General features: G+C 39.1%; 1 protein-coding gene across 3 annotated transcripts in view; it reads left to right on the top strand.

Annotated features, from left to right (window-relative positions):
- Nucleotides 1–18,928, top strand: part of PREP (prolyl endopeptidase) — a 108,059-nt gene that overhangs the window by 56,873 nt on the left and 32,258 nt on the right. For all 3 annotated transcript variants that reach the window (XM_065056608.1, XM_065056607.1, XM_021297228.2), the window contains exons 9-10: nt 6,951–7,148; nt 10,533–10,636. In XM_065056608.1, coding sequence (XP_064912680.1) covers nt 6,951–7,148; nt 10,533–10,636 — 302 coding nt within the window. The remainder of the gene's footprint in view (nt 1–6,950; nt 7,149–10,532; nt 10,637–18,928) is intronic.

Below are 18,928 nucleotides of genomic sequence, written 5' to 3'. Positions count from 1 at the left end.
TTTGGGAGTTTGTTTATAGAGTGTTACTTTTACTTTTCAGGGAGTCTAAAAGAGAACCATAGGAGAGATTCACATCTAATGTTGAAGAAGTGGTTTAAATGATCATACACCTGCAAGTGGGTGTGCTGAATTAGTTAAAAGGCAGCTATGAAACCATAAATGCAGACTGATCATTACAGACACTGTGACTTTCGTCCTAAGGCATAGGATACATCTGCTGTCTTTAGAAGGTTAAATAATTCTGAGAACTGTGACACCCCAAAAAGTGTCCAATACCGGCGAAGCGGGGCAACTTAAGAGTAGCAGTTATATCCAGCCCTGTACTTGTGACAATGCGAAGAAAAGGGAACTGCTGGAGAGAGTCCAGTGCAGGGCAAAAAAGATGATTAAGGGAGAGGAGCGTCTCCCATATGAGGAAAGGCTGAGGGAGCTGGGGCTCTTTAGTTTGGAGAAGAGGAGGCTGAGGGGTGACTGCATTAACGTTTACAAATATATAAAGGGTGAGTGTCACGAGGATGGAGCCAGGCTCTTCTCGGTGACAACCAGTGGTAAGACAAGGGGTAATGGTTTCAAACTGGAACACAAGAGGTTCCACTTAAATTTGAGAAGAAACTTCTTCTCAGTGAGGGTGACAGAGCACTGGAACAGGCTGCCCAGGGAGGTTGTGGAGTCTCCTCCTCTGGAGACATTCAAAACCCTCCTGGACACATTCCTGTGTAACCTCATCTAGGTGTTCCTGCTCCCGCAGGGGGATTGGACTAGATGATCTTTCGAGGTCCATTCCAATCCTTAACATTCTGTGATTCTGTGTGAAAAACAGAATAGATCTCCTGAGTAAGGAGAGCTGAGAAATAAGGTGTATTCCTGAATGTGTCAGAGATGAGGTGGATGATCTTGAGCAATTCCTTGAGCCTCAGTTGGCCATTTAACTAGTAAGGGCAAAGCTAGCAATGCTTCTGTGCCTTGTACACATCTGCACATCTAAACTCAGTGCATGTAAAATGCTTCTCTTCCCTCAGCTAGAATGTGCACTCCAAGTAAAAAATAGTAATTTTCTTAATACCTTTAACCTGCTGGCTAATTCATAGTTTGAGGAGAGGAGTTACTGCAACTAAAGTGTTGTTGTACTCCAGCAGTGCCACAAAGATTTTTGGCTGCCTTTTTACAAATTTAAACTCTAAAGCCAGATTTTGGGTCACTGTCTTATTCACACCTGAAGCACAGCATAAAATAAATTTTTTAAAAAAAAATCCAAGGCATTCTTTCAGATTTTATTTAATTCTTTTGAATGTAGCTTACACTGGAAAATACAATGTGGAGACAAGATACTGAGCAACCAACCAGAGTCATCAAATACATTGCAAGATAAATAGTTATCTTTTGGCACTGTAGTGGAACCAGGAGGGAAAAAGTCTGGAATGAGTGCCATGAAATTGCTGATCCTGCATGACAAGGACGTGCATGGGTGTGAGTAATCCCTCATGTTCATCTCAGTCATCAGGAAGCTTGTGCACTCTGTTACGCTGTGGTGTTTTTCAGGGTACCCGTAGCTTTGCACACCTGGGAGTTTTGACTTGCAAAGCCGGTGCATGTCCTGTGTGTGTGGCTGTTCTGTGTGTGGCTGTTCTGTGTGTGGCTGTTCTGTGTGTGGCTGTTCTGTGTGTGGCTGTTCTGTGTGTGGCTGTTCTGTGTGTGGCTGTTCTGTGTGTGGCTGTTCTGTGTGTGGCTGTTCTGTGTGTGGCTGTTCTGTGTGTGGCTGTTCTGTGTGTGGCTGTTCTGTGTGTGGCTGTTCTGTGTGTGGCTGTTCTGTGTGTGGCTGTTCTGAGGAGCTGTTGTGTCACCTTCTGTGTGCAGCCCAGAGGCATCACCCTGCTGGGATGGCTGGCGCAGGGGAGTACAAGAGAGGAGGAAATTAGCTGCAACACAAACAACCAAATTGCTAAGCCTCTACTGTGAAATGTGGAAAAAAAAAAAACAAAAACCGACCACTGGGATGTGGCTTAGCTCCGATGTATCCCAGCAACAAAAAGTACCTCCTAAGATCTGGCCAAGCAAGGTACTGTCCCTCACGCACTGTGGACATGGGAAAAGGATGTGGTTCAGATGCACGTCCCTGACTGAAAGTTTTGTTCTGCTTTCGTGGCTCTGTTTAACTCTGTTTACCTTGGAAAACCGGGGCTGGTCACAGATGACTGAAGCCTGTAGGTTACTTAAGGAAATATCGCTCGTGATCTTTGCAGCTTCAGAAGAGCTTTGCCCCCTTGATTCTACGTCTCATTTGTGTGTCTCATACTGCGAGGATGTGGAGTATAAATAAAATCCTCATCTTGTTGAAATTGGTTGGAGCTTTTCCATTAACTTAAACATGGCAAACTGTTACTGGGGATGGTGTCTTGGAGAGAAGACATATGCCTTTTCATATGTTGTGAGGGTTCATCAACTTTTACTCACATTTCACAGTATCACAGTATGTTTGGGATTTCAGAATGATTCATGTTTTATTATGGAAATTGCTCAAGCTTTGCTTGCAAGTCTACCCATAAGTAGCATTGGGTGGTGGTTTCAGATGATTTTAAGCTGAGATTAGCATGGATACCTGTTAATCTACAGAAACACTGAGGTTTATAGTTGCTCTCTGTGATGACCATAGAAACCAAAAGGCCCTTCCAGGTCTATTTTGCAGCTAAAGCTTTGACAGTCCATTAAAATATATTCATTATTCATTGAGTGGACACACATGCACACTGTACAGCAAGTGACTCAACAGTTTGTGCTGTAGACTTATGGCTACCTAGCTCATCTAGCTTGGTGTGTTCTTCTCCATCAACCTTTCAGCCTGTGTCTGTCAAAGCTTGTTTGTACCGCTGGACACTTAACGTGCTGTAGCTACTGCTGCAGAAATGAAAGGTCAGAACTGTTATTAAGTTATTAACTGTCTTTGTTTAGGGTTAGTGGCACAGATATTTGCTTTGAGGATTCGAACCTCTTTTACCTGAAACTATTTCAAAAGTTGTTCATAGCAACATGTCAGGTACTGAGTTAGTGACACATCTTTGCTACTAATGAAAGCTGTCAAAATAAAATAGTTTTTGGAAAGTAGCAGTGTATTTATTTCTAATAGGTTGAATGGACCATTTCTTCTAGAGATGGTTGAGCTCAATTTTCTAGGCCTTGTTAAGAAGTATCATTCCTGTAGCCCAAATTTAGCTTTGAAGGATGGTGTGTAACCTATTGTAATCATCAAAGTGGTCACAGTCATCTTCAGAGAGAATAGGCAGTACTAAGAATAATTCTTCACACCTGCTTTCAGCACCTACGAGTGTTTCGAAGTGTGTCCATCTCTCTCTGATGTCTGAACCGAAAGGCTCAGGTTTGTAAAGGTGACCTCTACGTGTTTGTTGCTTAATAAAATAAATCCTTTGCCTGATGGGTATTGTAAGTAGGTTCATTGTAAGTATGCTGGAGAACAATTGATACATTTAGGTGTAACTGTGAGAGTAACTGCTGTGTTCATAGGTATTAACTGAAAATAAACTGACCCTACACTTGAGAGAGGTCTCAGATGGTTAGCTTTTTTTAAAAAAAACACACTTGTGTGAGTGAAACCACTCAGCAAGCAATTCATAGTATCCCAGAACAGCTTGCAGTCAAAAAATAGCTCTTGTTAATAATTCAGCATTGTTTTAACTTTCTATGTATGTACGTGTTGGTTCTTAGTGTCTTCTGCTCTTTCAAGTCTGCTTCAGTGTTTTGCTCTGTTTCGAATTTTTGCATTTCTTTGTAACTTCCATTACTGTAAATTTTGGAGGCAGTTAGCAATGCACCAAAACCAGTTATAATACAGGTATTATACACAGAAGCTGTGTTCCTAAATCTCATGGAATGTTTTAAAAACATTTTGTGTTGTCTTATCTGTTATTTTCACCTTGCTGAGAGCATCTCATTAGTAAACCAAAAGAGTAGCAGAGAGTTAATAATGCTGCTTCCTAGGGAACTTATTCAATAGCACGAATCCCTGCGTAAGCCAGCAGCCTTACCCATGGGCAATTGAATCTGTTTAATAAAAGAGTAATATCTCTTCACAATATGTAAGCCGAAGTAATAATGTACCTTGACTTTTAATGAAAGCATCCATTAAACTGCAACACTTCATCAAATTATTAGTGAGGAATTAAGGGTCATCACAATTTAATTTTAAAATACAGATTGCTTAACTAGCATTTTTGCTGAAGCAAAACTACATGCTTTATACATTTGATCTGAGAGTATCTCTAATCCATTTTGTGTAACTTTAAATGTAAAAAATTTTTGAGAGTAAAAAAATAGGCATTTTAGTTACAGATGTTACTGAGAATGCCAATTGAGTTCATGGTCAGAGCAGTTAATTCTGCAGGCAAAAATACTGTGTTACTGTAGGGATGCTATATTTTTAATTCATGTTTTATAACTGGTTCATTAATACAAATGTGAACGTTGTCAGATTTGTGCAATGACACTCATAAATATTTTTAATGACCACATATTCTCTTTGTTCATGCAGCCAAGAATGATTCTATATTTCAAAATACATAATTGGATATAACAATTAAACTTTATCCTGTTCTCCAGCATCATTTAAGAAATTTCAGTTACTCCAGAGCTAAAATTACACATCAATTACTAATTTATAAACAGTGTTATGCTGTGCTAGATCTTTATTTCAGGTCATGGCTTCATGGTTGAAATTTCAATTAATGTTGTACTGTGGGGCTTTGGTTTGAAAATTCCCAGATTTAGGCTAGAAGCTCATGAAGTAGTTAGTCTCAGGGGAAAAAATGTCAGTGGTGGTCTTTAGGAAGAGGAGAGGAGTAAAACTTTGTTTTGGTGTTTATGTAGCATAAATTCATATGGCTAGAAAGTCAAATTTGTGTTAAATTTCACCGGTCCTTCAGGAACAATCTAAAAAGAAAGTAGGCTCTTTTGAGCTATTAGGATTTGAAGGTCTTCGAGCTCTAGGGGGTCGTGACAGACCTGAGTTGTATATGAAAGCAGGGACTGTTAAAGGAGCTAAGTGTTACAGAATAATGAGTTCTGACCTTCAATTCAGAAAGAGCTTCTCACCTTTAGTAGAAGGGGCGCATCATACAACTCGGAACTTTTGTTCTGGAACCTGAATGTGCAAAGATGCATTTATAAGACTGTCATCAGTACCTCTGTGAATTCAAATTATTTGGTTTTATAGGGCATTGGGGAAACTGGGAAGAACTGTTAAAATGTGAACTACATAAAATACTGTAAAACAGAAATTCAATCGGTTTTGCCTTGTGTCTCCTCTTGTTTTTTCCTCCAATATTAGTATTTTAAACTCCGTATCTCTTGATGCTAAATTACAGCATGCCTTAGTCAGTCCTACCTGATTTTTCATGCTCATTTGATTCCATCTTTTAGTTTTTTGCTTTCAGCAGGTAAGAGAAGGCATTGTCCAGTGCTGGCACCTTGTCCATGACTTAGGTTTCCAGTCTGATTTGTCAGGGGAGAAGTTGCACTTATATAGTTGGAAGAGGACAGGAATCACCACCTCACCTAGCTCTGCAAATTAAAAAAAAAAAATAAATCCCTCGTTCCCTCCTTCCTGATATTTTTTTCTTGACTTTTAACCTTGTTTGTACTTTGTCTTGTTTGTATTTGATTTGTGAATTAACAATAAGTTGAAATACTTTTGTTGCAAAGGCTAACTGGTTTCTTAAACACTAAGGGAGATGAAGAGGTTTCATTCTTTCTCCTGTCCGCTTGAGTAAATAAACAGATATGTCACTGAAGATCTAAAGCCAATGGCACAGGAGACAGGAAACAATATGTTACATGATATATATTGTGGGTGAACTGAAGCCCTGAAGAGTTTCTACACTTCACAGGCTGTAAAGATGGGAATTGAAGTGAGATGGTTGACAGAACTGCAGGGATTGTTTTAGAAATTGCCAGCCTTGATTTTTTTTTTTTTTTTAATCGGTTTGGTTTTTCCAAAGTATAATTAGAACAAAATACCATTCCATGAAAAAGTTCACAGATCTGTGGGCTGGTTGTTGTGTTGTTTTGTTTTGTTTTTCTTTAATTCTTCTGAGGAGCAAACTGAGAATGTGAAAGGTTCTGTGAAGCAGAAGTTCTCATTCCTGCACAGCTGAGATGGGCAGCTCTGCTGAGGTCCAGGACTTTCAGGAGAGGCACAAAGGGAATGACCCTCTGCAGAGCACCTTATCCCTGGGTCCTTTTGCCAGACTGATTTCCCCATGCGTTGTCCTGTTTCTATTACCTGAGAGTCTCAAGAATGCTGTTTAACATTAGCTTCTTGAATAAACTTATTTGGGGTTTTATTAAAGGCATGTTGAGGATATCACCTCAGAATAGCCCTTTTCTTGCACCCAATAGAGCTTATGAGAATAGCCACCTGAATACCTAGGCAATAAAAACAAAATGAATAGTAACCTGTAGGTTCTGTACTTTAATGTGCAGTGCAGGATCACATGTGCTTTTGTTCTTATTCATTTAGCTTGAGTCTAAATCACAGTCTTTGTTTTGATTCTCTTGCATTTCCATAAGTATTGCTGGCACAGATCAGTGTTTTGCTTGGGTTTTGCATTGAAATATGTGATATTTAAGCGCAGTATTGATGTATAAGCAACCCAAATGAATGATCATCTTGGTTAAACAGTCTTTATTCCTGTGTCTGTATAAATTAGCTTCACGCAACATGGTTAGCGCATTTCCAGAGAATGTCAGCCTTTACTTTTAGGTTCATATTTTTGTTTCAGGTAGCAGGTGACTTTTAAAGAGTCAACGCATGCCAGAAGTTCTGGTGCATGTATTTAGGTATGCTCAAGAATTTTAGAATCAGATTGTGTCTGATTATTTTATTTCTTACCATTTTTTACTGTATTTTCTGTGGCTTTGTTGTTCTTTTCCGCACTCTGCAGAATGGGTTGCTTGTGTGAGGTCCAACTTCCTGGTTCTGTGCTATCTGCACGATGTGAAGAATGTCCTGCAACTTCATGATCTAGCTACTGGTGCACATCTCAAGACTTTCCCCCTAGAGGTCGGCAGTATTGTGGGATATAGTGGCCAAAAGAAGGACAGTGAAATATTCTATCAGTTTACTTCCTTTTTATCTCCAGGTAAGATTGTGGGGTTTTTTCCCTTAGTTATTGTTCCTTTTCCTGGGGCATCTTTCTCAGTTTCTCTTGTTTAGTAGTTATTTGGTATATCTAAGATGCAGATAAAGCATGGTTGTGCACTTCAAAATGTCCCTGTCCTTGATCCATGAAGCCTAAATAATATGCCTGGTAACATACCTGCATTAAGAAATTACTCAAGACTGGCTTGTACTCAAGACGAAATTGTAGCATTCTCACAGCTCTTGCTTCATACAGCAAGATGCAAGTTTACATATTCTGTTGAATACAATTGTTAATGTATTTAATGTGATTTACATCACAGTTTTTGAAGAACATTAATAAAAGCCACAAAAATTATTTCTCTGGCAGCTTTTTGATTACTTTGTGCGTGGTCTCATTCTGAGCGTCCTTACTCTCTGTCCTTGCAACGCCTGGTGTTGTTGAATTGCTGTAGGCATTGTCTTTGTGCAGTCCTGCAAAGCCAGAGCTGTCCAAAGCATTATGCAATACCTGTGTGGCACAGCCATAACTGTTCCAGGATTTGGAATAGGAAGGGAGTTTCTACACAATTGTCAAGCTAGTATATGACAAGAAAATATATTTGCTGTTCTGTCCTTTTTTTAATTTATTTATGGCCCAAACAATCAATAGCTAATACAGGACAGGATTCAAATATGGAGGCGGGGGTAGGCTTCAGAATCTATATTTTCTTCCAGGGTTGTGAGTAATCATGAATCATGAGATAATAAAAAATGTTCTTACAGCATCTGACATATATTTTTGCCCTGTTTCATTTAGAGCACAGCCACATTGCAAAATGGCTGTATAATAGTTTTGATAGGTTTGCTGGTTTTTCTAGATAGGATTGAGTGAAATCATCATAATTATGTTTCAAACTTAGCAGATAAGAAGTGTGGTGAATTTCCTATTGTTATGTTTACATAACCAGAAATAAGATAAATTATGTTTCCAGTTCCTTTTTAAACAAACTTCTAAACAACATTCAGATCATTGCAGCCATTGCATCTTGGGAGGAGCTTGAGGACACTTGCTTTTACCTCTAACTTCATCCCAACTTGGTGGTTCAAATAGTTCACTTGCTCACATCCCGCTTCGTGGGCCAGAAGTTGCCAGTCTCCATTAATCTCAGCTGAGCCAGTACAGTCTCTGCAGCTCCTAAACTTGTGGAGAAGAGCCCAGAAATCTGTTCTAGCCCCTGGAGTGCCAGCCAGCCAGCAATGAGTGCTCTCAGGGCCTGCTGGTTGCTTAGGCAGATTATTTTTTTTTTGCCTTTTCATTCATGTGCTTAGCATCTACAGGGCATTCACCATGACATAGCTCTTTTGGCTGGGGCAGAGCAACCTGGGATCTAGAAGAAAGAAGAAGGGAAGAAATAGAGGTAGAATGTATGAGAATAAGGAAAGGGTGAGAAAAGCAGACCGGAGGTAATTGTTCGTTAGGTGTGTGGGTATTTCCATGTAACCTTAATTCACCCTATCAGTAGAATAACCAGACAAAAGGTATGGGGATGGTCCCTGCTTAACTTGGATCTTCCTACTTTACTATTAGAAATTAATATAATTTGCACTTGGATTAAGTTGTACTGTTTTGGTTTTTTTTCTAGTGAGAAACAAATTAACATATGGGTGTTCAATACCTACAACAAAAGTGATAGTAAACATACATAATAGTGAATAATTATGAATGAATAATAATGATTAAAGCACTTCTGAAACCATAGATGCTGAGACCATTAATATAATTTTTGCTGGAAAATATGGTTGTCCCTTGCTCTCTACTCCAGTCAGGCACTGAGCTGAGCACTCTAGCATTTTGCATTTATTTGGCACCCAGCAAAAGCATGCAGACCCCAACATTACTATTATTTTGGATATTAACTGCCATGCTGCTAAAATTAGAACGGGAGATGCAGTACCAGGGGCTCAATATTAGGTTGATTGACTCCTGAAATGCAGTCTGTGACTGGGCTTGTGCTTCATCATGTGGTTTCCTAATATGCAGCTCTTCTGCCTGCTCTGGGTATAACATTTGCCGATACACTACCCAGCTTGGGCAGCTGTATGGATGTCAAATGACTGCTCTGCCCCTGACCGCCTGGTGTGCTTTCCTTTGTGCTTTCACATCACTTTTGGGATCCTAATCTTTAAGGGAAATGCTGCTTTAATGCTTGTTTGTACCTGTCACCCTGCATTAGGTGTGCTAGTCACTTCATGACACATGAAGAAAAATATTCCCAGCAGATTAGCCTTACTTTTATTCCTCTATTAAGTCACCGTTATGGAATGAGTCTTTGTCAGTTATTAGCAATGTTGGTTTTCATCTGTGATCCTTTGCCAATCTGTACCTTTGATTTTTTACAGTCTGTAAAAGTGATTTAATGAGGCAATTCCCTTGTATCAGATGTGTTTCCTCATTATTTCATATTTCAATATATTTTTTTATAGCTATAGCCTCTGTAATAATTACTTCTGGTTTCCTGAAAGTATCTAAAATATACACAGTACAGCGGCATTTCAATCAAGTCCTTTCTACATTGGTTATTTTTATTACATTGAGGATCCCTGTAAAGGGCTTGTTGCCTTAACTTTTAGTGTTCTTTTTCCTAATATACATTTACAATTTCACAGAGACCAGCTTCTGTGTGGTGTCTAGATGGCCACAATCTCTGTCATTCTGCCTCTGCTGCAACCTAGACGTTTTATACTGCTTATAGACATACATTTTTCTCATGTGCACAATCCTTTGGAAATAATAGATGCAACTCAAGCAAGTGAAGTTGCCTTTAAACCTGCAGGATCAGGATGTAAAATAAATTATATGAGACCAAGTTCTGTTCAGTTTCATAGGTAAACTGCTAGTCTGATCCAATTTCAAGTGAATGCTTAGCTCTTTCCATTATCTGGGAGTCCATTTCAATTGTAATTTCAGATTATTTTGTCATAAAGAGAAAAATGTTGGCCTGAGTGAAGTTCTTGATATATTTATTCTTAGTCTGGTGGGTCTGGAGATGTTTGAAAATGGAATTTTGGAACTTCTTTCTTTGAACTTTATCACTCTCAATAAGTGCTATGTAACTTTATGAAAGCAAATCATTTTTCCATTTTGCTTGACTCACTTTGGATACCTGACTTCGTATGGGCAGTGAGAATATTCCCTCTGTACAGAAAGCCTTTGCACCATTCCTAAATGAAGTGCATATATGTATGTGTTAAATGGTATATTAACTGAAAGTACATGTCTGGGGCTACTGTTTTTCACCCTGCTGAGTTACATTTACCATTCATTATTCCATCACAGTGCCTAAACCAGCATCCTTTTAATGATGGACATACACTAAGCTGACAAACTTGCACTCTGTTTTAGGTATTATATATCACTGTGATCTGACCAAAGAGGAACTGGAGCCGAGAGTTTTCCGGGAGGTGACTGTTAAAGGATTTGATCCTTCAGTTTACCAGACAATTCAGGTAATAAACATCAATTCTGCTGTCTTGCTGTAGTCACTTATGCAAGAGTTGAACAAAATTGCACTTGGCTAAAGGTGAGAGAGATTAGCTTCTGGCTTGCAGGTCTCTGTGTGCTCTGAAGGAATTCCACTGAGTCTTGTTAGAGAGACTGGAAGATGCCACCACTGTAACGGGGAAGACTCAGTCCTCACTTGTCTTACATTATGAAGCAATATGTTCTCCATTTTTTCCCTTGTTATAGCATTCTTTGACATTTGTTTTAACATCAAGCTTCTGCTTTTCCATGTTTATGTATTTCTTCCACCAGGGCAACTTGGCATGGCTCCAATAGGCAAGTGTCTGATAGGGCAAGGCCTAAGAGGCAGTAGAGAAACAGAAGAAACTTGGAATAGCCGGTTATCTTCCCAGCACTTCCACGGTATTCTGGGGCATACCATGGGAAGTGACGATAGATATAACCCTTTTGTCCACACTACTCTTTTATAGAAATAGTGATGATTTTTGCCACAGGTTCATACTGTGAATCTCTGTTAAGACCTCAAGAAGAAATTGGGAGGAAAGAAGGAAATGCATTGATTCCTTTGTAGCTGGCATCAAATGTGAAATCCACCATAGAACTGTGAAAGGTCATAACCACGATTATTTGGAAGGAAAGCAGGAAGATATCTAGTGATGTGAACAGAAAAATCTTGTTAATTCATGCTGTCTAATAATTTCCTATTCTGTCCACCTTTCCGAGAAGTGCCAGGGTATATTGTGTTCATTATGAGTCAGTGCATTGACACTTGGAGCAACTCACTTTCATAAGAGCAGGATTAGACCCTGTGCTTGCAGTGTAGAACAACTAGAAAAAGGAGCAAAAGATAAAAGCAATTTAAAAGACATACATACATATAATTAACATTTCTAATGTAAATCTCAATAAAGCAATTATTGTACAGGTCTAACAGCTTTTAATATTAGATGTTTAAACAATTTGGGGACAGGGACCCTTCCATTCTATCTGTATACTATCTTGTACCATAGAATCTGGGTCCATGGGATATTGCTTCAGTAGCGGTGCTTTAATACTCTTTTGACTGTTTCCCAAGGTTCTAATGATTCATTGAAACTCCATGAATAAAGAATTAAAAGACAAGCATATTTGTCCTATGTAGCATGGTTTCATGAAAAACAGGTGGTGTTAAATATGCCTGCTGCCTCTTGGGAGGGCAAGATTGCATGGATGGTTTATAAAGCCATCAAAGGCTCAAATTTCCTAAGAGACTTTTTGCCTTGATAAAACAAAGGCCTCTGGATTTAAGTTTGCACAAGTGGAATTAAGATTACAGACATGGGTGATCTGCAAACTGGTTCTGTGAGACATGAATGTGGAGAGAAGTGAGTAAAGTCTATCCTAGCAAGGTCTAATGCGATTCTGTAAATTCCTCAGGAATCTGGAAAATAAAATCTTTGATAAAGGATTTGTAGTCAACAAAGACTGGCAGATAGCCAAGTAAGGACAGCAGGTTACTGATTTATAATGATGTGAACTGCTTGTTAAATGGTCCCATCACAACAATCTGCATTTCAGTATTGCCAAGTAAGGGTAAGACATCTGGGTACCAGGGAGAGATTTATCCCATTTCAAAATCTGAAATCAGGAAGGCTGTGTCAGCTGGTCTCCCAGAGCTCCCTTTGGTGTCTAGAAAAACAGTTATTCTATCATGCTGCTTAGCATATTTAATACCTGCAATTTACAGAAGAAATATTGGAAGGTGGATAGTTTTACTTATAGGATTTTGCATCTCTAGAGTAAGAGCAAGAGTGGAATAGAGGAATTTTCTTTCTATAGACAAAGGTATAACAAGACCCAGTGTCTAAAGCAGAACTTAAATAAGCTTAGCCTGGAGAAAGGTGAAATGACCCAGGAGATATAGTTAAGCAACAGTGGACAGCATGGCTTGGAGTCTTTGAAAAGAAATTAGATATTTCTCTTAATCTCTTGTTTTTAATTTTCCCTCTGGCACATATACAGGACAGATTCTCTGTAAGCATAAAGACAGTAGTCTGTGTGGATGAGGAGGTTGTAAATAGCCCCATCTGTTTATCTCTGCATCTCCAAACAGAAATAAGAGAGTTGTAGAGGACAGTTTGCTTGAAATGTTCTCACATAGAAAGTGTTTTTACTGCTTCACTCAAATTCATAAAGGGATTTCCACAAGATGATTTCAGGGCATAGTGAGCTGAAAAAAAGGAAAGAAAACAACGTTCTTTTTAGGAAAGAACTTGGTACAATTACAATACTGCCATCAAACCCAGAAGGGTAATAATGGAACACAAATACCCCTGTAATTAAAAAGGGTTTAGGAGGGGTCACCATAAATTAGAAATAATGTATTTTTCTGGTAAATAAAATTTTATTAAATAAATGTCTTGAAAAATAAAATCTGATTTTACATTTAAATCAATTACATACTAAATTAAGTAGAACAGTAATACAAGGAGGAAGCATGCTGTTGCTATGCTCTTAGAAACCTTCGCTCTGTAAATCACTGGCAGAGCTTCATTGCTGGCCTGTGGAAGTCAGCATCAGTGTTTCTGCTCACCCCTGCTTAGTACCAGCTCTAGGGAAATGTGACCTGTTTAGTTGCTCTGTGATCAGTGCTTATAAAGAACATTCTTGTCTCACCACTAATCCAGTTTTGCCTTTTATCAACAAATGATCTCAGTGTGGTTGTAGCATAGAGGGCGTTAGTCTCTTCTTCCAAGTAACAAGTTACAGGACAAGCGTAAATGGCCTCAAGTTGTGCCAGGGGAGGTTTAGATTGGATATTAGGAAAAATTTCTTCATGGAAAGGGTTGTCAGGCGTTGGAACAGGCTGCCCAGGGAAGTGGTGGAGTCACCATCCCTGGAGGTGTTTAAAAGGTGTTTAGATGAGGTTCTTAAGGACATGGTTTAGTGCTAGAGTTAGGTTAGGTTATGGTTAGACTTGATGACCCTGAAAGTGTCTTCCAGCTGAAACAATTCTGTGATTCTTTGACATCCTGGCAATTGGTTTTCTATGTCATTCAGATCCATGGAGAAATCTCATCTGCACTGTGAAAGAGGCTGTTTGTCAAGGCCAGGGCTGGAACTGCCCTGGCCACCTTTGTAGTAACATAGCCTGATGGTACTACACGCTTCTGCCAGGCTCCAGTTCTTGTTTCCATTTGTGGGGTCTCTCTTGGACGCTTGATGATGCTCCTTGGAGGAGTGAAAGGGAGATGACAGCTTATCAAAACAGTTTATGACAGCACCTAGGCTGCCAGCCTAGATGAAAACCTTGCATAACAATTGCAAAATTCAAGCAGCATTGCAGGGACTTGTGAAAGAAACTCAAAAATAAGAATGCAAGAAATATACTGAGAGTAGGCAAAGATTGCTGATAACAGGAGAATGAACAACACTCCAGAATTTATTTCATTATTGCAGTTTCCATCAGAATTACTAAGTAGTAAAGAAAAATGATGCCAGCTGTGTCCTGACCACGTCCTCAATGAAGGGCAAGTCTCCTGCCGAGGTTCTTCCTTTATTCTCACATACTGGAAAAAATACCTACTAAGACTAGCAATCTTCCTAGCTTTGTCTGCATAGCGTATATGAAACTTTAATGAGTTGTTCTTTAGCAGGTTTTGAACATAACTGAGTTAAGAATATTTTAACTGAAGTGTTAAGATGTCATGTGTATACGCAACCTGACTTAATGGCAGTTGGAAAATGCCACAGTACCTGTTTTTTGCAATTTTGGATACACTTTAAAGTACTTCATAGATGCTGTGCAGTGCAGGTATGGACCAGTGAGAAAGTTTACTACACCAAGTAAATCTGTGGTAGAGCAGCTGCTTTGTACTACCTGAATTTAAGTTCTTACCCTTTGTCAGCCCAAAGTAAGAACAAATCTTGCACTGAGGGGAGAGCTCTTTTCAACAAACCTGACGTTTCCACCAGGGTAAGAGCGTGCCCGTAGGTTCTGGGCTCTCTGTGACACCCTGCAAGTACATAGGCTGACTTAACTCTGCAGTAGTTTTTGCATATGCCCTTGCCTTGAAAGACTCTGTGTGACCTTCGTGAGAAAGTCAGACTGTTTAAAATGCTTGCCACACATAAAAAATTTATCCTGGCTACTTTTGTTAAATGATATATTAAGTTGCATTAATAACTTGTCCTCTGCCAAGCGCTTATTGAAATTTCTCTTTGCTTCCCTGCACGCTTCCATCCATCACAATGACAGACTTTTTCAGGAAACAGCCTGGGGTGGATTTTACAAGAGGAAAAAACACTTCTGCAGGAACTCACAAACAGCACTTGCCGTAAGCTGTTTACTGCATAAATAACTCAACTACTGCTTTAAATAAAAAGCCTTTATTTTATCTTTACGAAGTTGCCAACTAAGTTCTTATATGTCTCTCCATATTAATACCCTACAGTGACACTTAATCATAGATAAACAGTCTTCTGGCCTGGCTCACAACTCACCTACTTTTAGGCTGATATGCAGGATTGTAAGTGTTGAAATTGCAACAACAAAAATGTTGTTTGGCTCCTTTTGCCGTTCTTTGAATACCTTCCACTAATGTCCTTAAAATAGTTTGAGATGAACCAAAAATAGATGTTGCTATTGACAGATACACTTTAGATTAGCTCTTGCAGAAAAAAGGTGAAATTCATAACACAACTTAGTTTTACAATTCAGTTTGATTTAAAAGTGGCTGCTGTTAATATTGCTGCAGAGATGAAAGAAGGATAAGTCTTAGGGTATTTATTTTCTTTCTTGGGCCTGGGATAAATTTCCTCCTCTTTCTTTTGCAGAAATTATTTTTATAGGTGAAGTAATTTTCGTGAGAAGTTTATTGCTCAGTCTTTCACCCTCATCTTCAAGCCTTTCCAGCACTGATTTCAAGTTACAAGTCATTGACAGGGAAAATTTGTCTACAGTCATTCTAATTCCTTGTGGAACTTTACACCGTACAGTTTGGCACAGCAGTTAATCTCTGTTTCAGAAAAATAAAACACTGAGAGTAGATGAGTCAGGCTTGCGGTTGATTGGCAGAGTTGTGGGAGAAACTTGTGCACAGCACCTGCCCACGCTATTCCTGGATCTCGCCATTGCTGGTGTTGTCATTCCATGAGCATTGGATTCCCTCCTTAAAATAAAAAGTAACAGGGCAGCAGAGGAAAGCAGTGTCCTGTGGAAGCTGTAGTAAGCTCAATCTGCTTAGCAATGCAAGAGCTAATATTATCGCCGTCTTTTGATTGTGAATGTAGAGATGGTCTTACCATTGTTTCTTTCCCTTATCTAAGTGCGTATGAATAGATCAGTGGAGTCTGGAGAGAAATTCAGTAGCTCTGAATTTATCTCTGTTGAGAAAAAGCACTCTCATACCAGAGAAGAAAGGCATACACTTTTTGCATTGATTCTGAGCAGAGGCAAATAATTCTCCCCTTTTCTTCAGGCAAGTAAGTTGCTTTGGCATCCTTTTCTTCCCCCTTCCAAGTCAAAGGAGATTGATTTTTAAGGTGCCGAACTTTCTTTCTTCTAACAGTATTGCGGGTTTGAATCCTGCCTCAATCTCCTGGGATGGGAGAGTAGAATTAATACTTTGGGGAAACAAGTTGCTTATTGTTCTTTGTTCCTTTTATTTCCTTGTGGTTCCATATTGCAGTGAAAAAGAACTTGAAGAAATGTTAGAGGGAGGAGGTGAATGTGAACAGGCGCACCAGTTGTAGTGCTTGCCACAGTGTGGCAGACACCTGCCCTTTTGCAGGAGAGAAATGAGCTTTGAGCTGCGTCCATCAGTGCTCCCAGGAAGAAAACTGAAGCCTTCAGTTCTGATCTCTGCCAGTGTTTTGCAATGGCTGTGGTTTTGGCACCCAGACAACAATCTCAGTCTGGAGGACATCAACAAAATCACAGTGACAACTGTGGCAGTGTTGGCTGTTGGCCAATGTGAATTTAGCATCTTACACCCTTGGCATGTGGTTGTTGAAAACACCACTTCAGTCTGCCATTACCTATTCTAATTTCAGAGCCACTAACTGCAAATGTTGTCCTCTAGGTTTAAGGCCACGTATTTCTTGAAAGCCAAGAGATTGTATGTTAAATATGTTACATATTTGCAGCCACAGTACACTCCATTTTGAGGGGGGAAATTGTTGATGTGAAGGACTTTATGCCTAGAAGAAAGTCAAGTGAAGAATTTCCAATAATGACCTTACATGCTCTTGCAGTTTGAAATCCTTGTACCTGAGCAGAGGAGTAGTGGTTGGCTGTACACCCATTGTTTTTAAGCAACTCCATCAAATGCACTTCAAATAATTCACACACTAATACTGGCAGACCATTATATTCTCTTAGTATCTGGAGCAGGAACCAGATCTCCATATTCCAAGTAAGAGGATGAACCGATAGGATTTTTGCATTGCTTTCTTCCCCGATCCAGTTCAAAATCTGTTTTAAGGTCTAAATGTCTGGGGTTGTTCCATCCCCTTTTTACCACAGAGGGTTGTTGCACAGTTTAGGATGTTGGGAGCTTTTGTTCAGCAGAATGCAGAACAATGGAAATGTGGTTTGGGATGGAAGAGTCCAGAACTGCTCTTAGGAAGAATTAGCACAATACCAGACCACACACTGTAGAGGGAAAATATGAAAATACCAGTCTCTGTGTTCATTTGAATTGTCATATAGGCTTTGTGATTCACTAGTTCCAAGCTTTTAATATTAGATTGTTTCTTTTTCTGCTGTTTAGGGAATTGAAGAACTTCTTAAAATGTTAGAGAGAGTCTGTAGAACCCTCATACTCAAGACATTATAAAAACATTCATTTGTTTTAAGTCTGCAAGGAAAGTGATTGCTTAGCAGTTTAACTAAAATTCATTGTGAAATATTCTTCCTATGCCTTACTCAGAAGAACTTCCATTTGAATTTGTAGTGATTTGTTTTCCACTTTTCTAGTGAGTGGAGATCTTAATTGGTATATTTGATCCCAAGCTGCATTCCATGCTCCATTTCTTCTCAGAATTTCTTAAAACACAAGGTGAAACATCATGGATTAAAACAGAGTTGTAACCATTGAACATGGTGTACAGAACCTCTTTTTACATGCAGGAGTTTTAAACAAGAGCTTAAAGGATTGTTTAACTGCTTTCCGTATCTTAAATGACTGCATTGTTAATCGTGAACAGCAAATAGTTTGGGGTTTTATTATAAGCAGCTAAATGCATTTTACAATCAAGAAAAAGAGATTTAAAATGTCATTCACTCAGCCACCATAAATGAACATATGTGTTTAAACCTTCAGGAATCTTTGCTGATATAGGGAGTTTAAAATGAGAACATTGTTGGAGTGAAAATGCTTTTTTATTTTCCTTTTTCTAAACAAATTACTGAAGATTTTTTCCCTTTTTTTCTCCAGCTTTTATATTCACTCCTGTTATTGATGTCACCTCCAGTAATTAACCATGAACACATTACTATTTTAATTAACTCCCTAACAAGATAAGTAAGAATTCTATTTAATGATTCGCAGTGGGAATCTTCTTTCAGCTTTTCTTCTCACTTTTGTATAAGCTTATCAGTGTTAAATTTCTCAAAGGCAGTGAGGATATTATTAGCTTCATTCTGCAGGAGCAGAAACATTCAGAAGGGAATTTGTCCATGGTTGCACACTGGTGAGATGTTGCACTGAGGATATGTTCTGATGGTTTGCTCTTCTAATGGCAGTGGTTTCCTACTCCTCTTTTTGCCGATCCTCAGAATTGAGTCTTCAGATGCAGTTTGAAAACTTAATCAAGCCAGTTATTAAATTCTTACACAAGTAGCAGTTCACAGAACTTCAGCATCAATAAAAAGCCCCCTCTCCCAATATCTTTAATAGTATTAATAGCTTACGAACCTGTTTTTTCACCAGTATGTGTCTGTGTGTCTTGTATAGGGCAAATTGAACAGCAAATTCCATTGGTGGCAGAGGATCAAACACACAGGATGCTTCCACAAAAAAACTGTTCCGAAGTTTCTCTGGCTGCTCAGTCCTTGCTCAGACTCATAAAAGTGGAAAATTGCAGCACACTAGGGACTGCAGAGTCCTCTACTGAAGGAAAGAAGTGGTAGCAATGACTGTTCTCTGTCCCTTTGTTGAAGCTAAATGTCAAACTCTGGCCTGCCAGCATTGTTCAGAATGAGAACACTCCTCTGCAAGTGTGGGAATTTTTCTATCCATCTGCCCACCCATTACTTTGCCTCATGGAGCCTACCCAAGAGGCCATTAAATTTT

Source organism: Columba livia, chromosome 3 (assembly GCF_036013475.1).
Source record: "Columba livia isolate bColLiv1 breed racing homer chromosome 3, bColLiv1.pat.W.v2, whole genome shotgun sequence".
NCBI lineage: Eukaryota > Metazoa > Chordata > Aves > Columbiformes > Columbidae > Columba > Columba livia.
The sequence above is the reverse complement of the archived record's forward strand: the minus strand, read 5'-3'. Positions and strand labels throughout refer to the sequence as shown.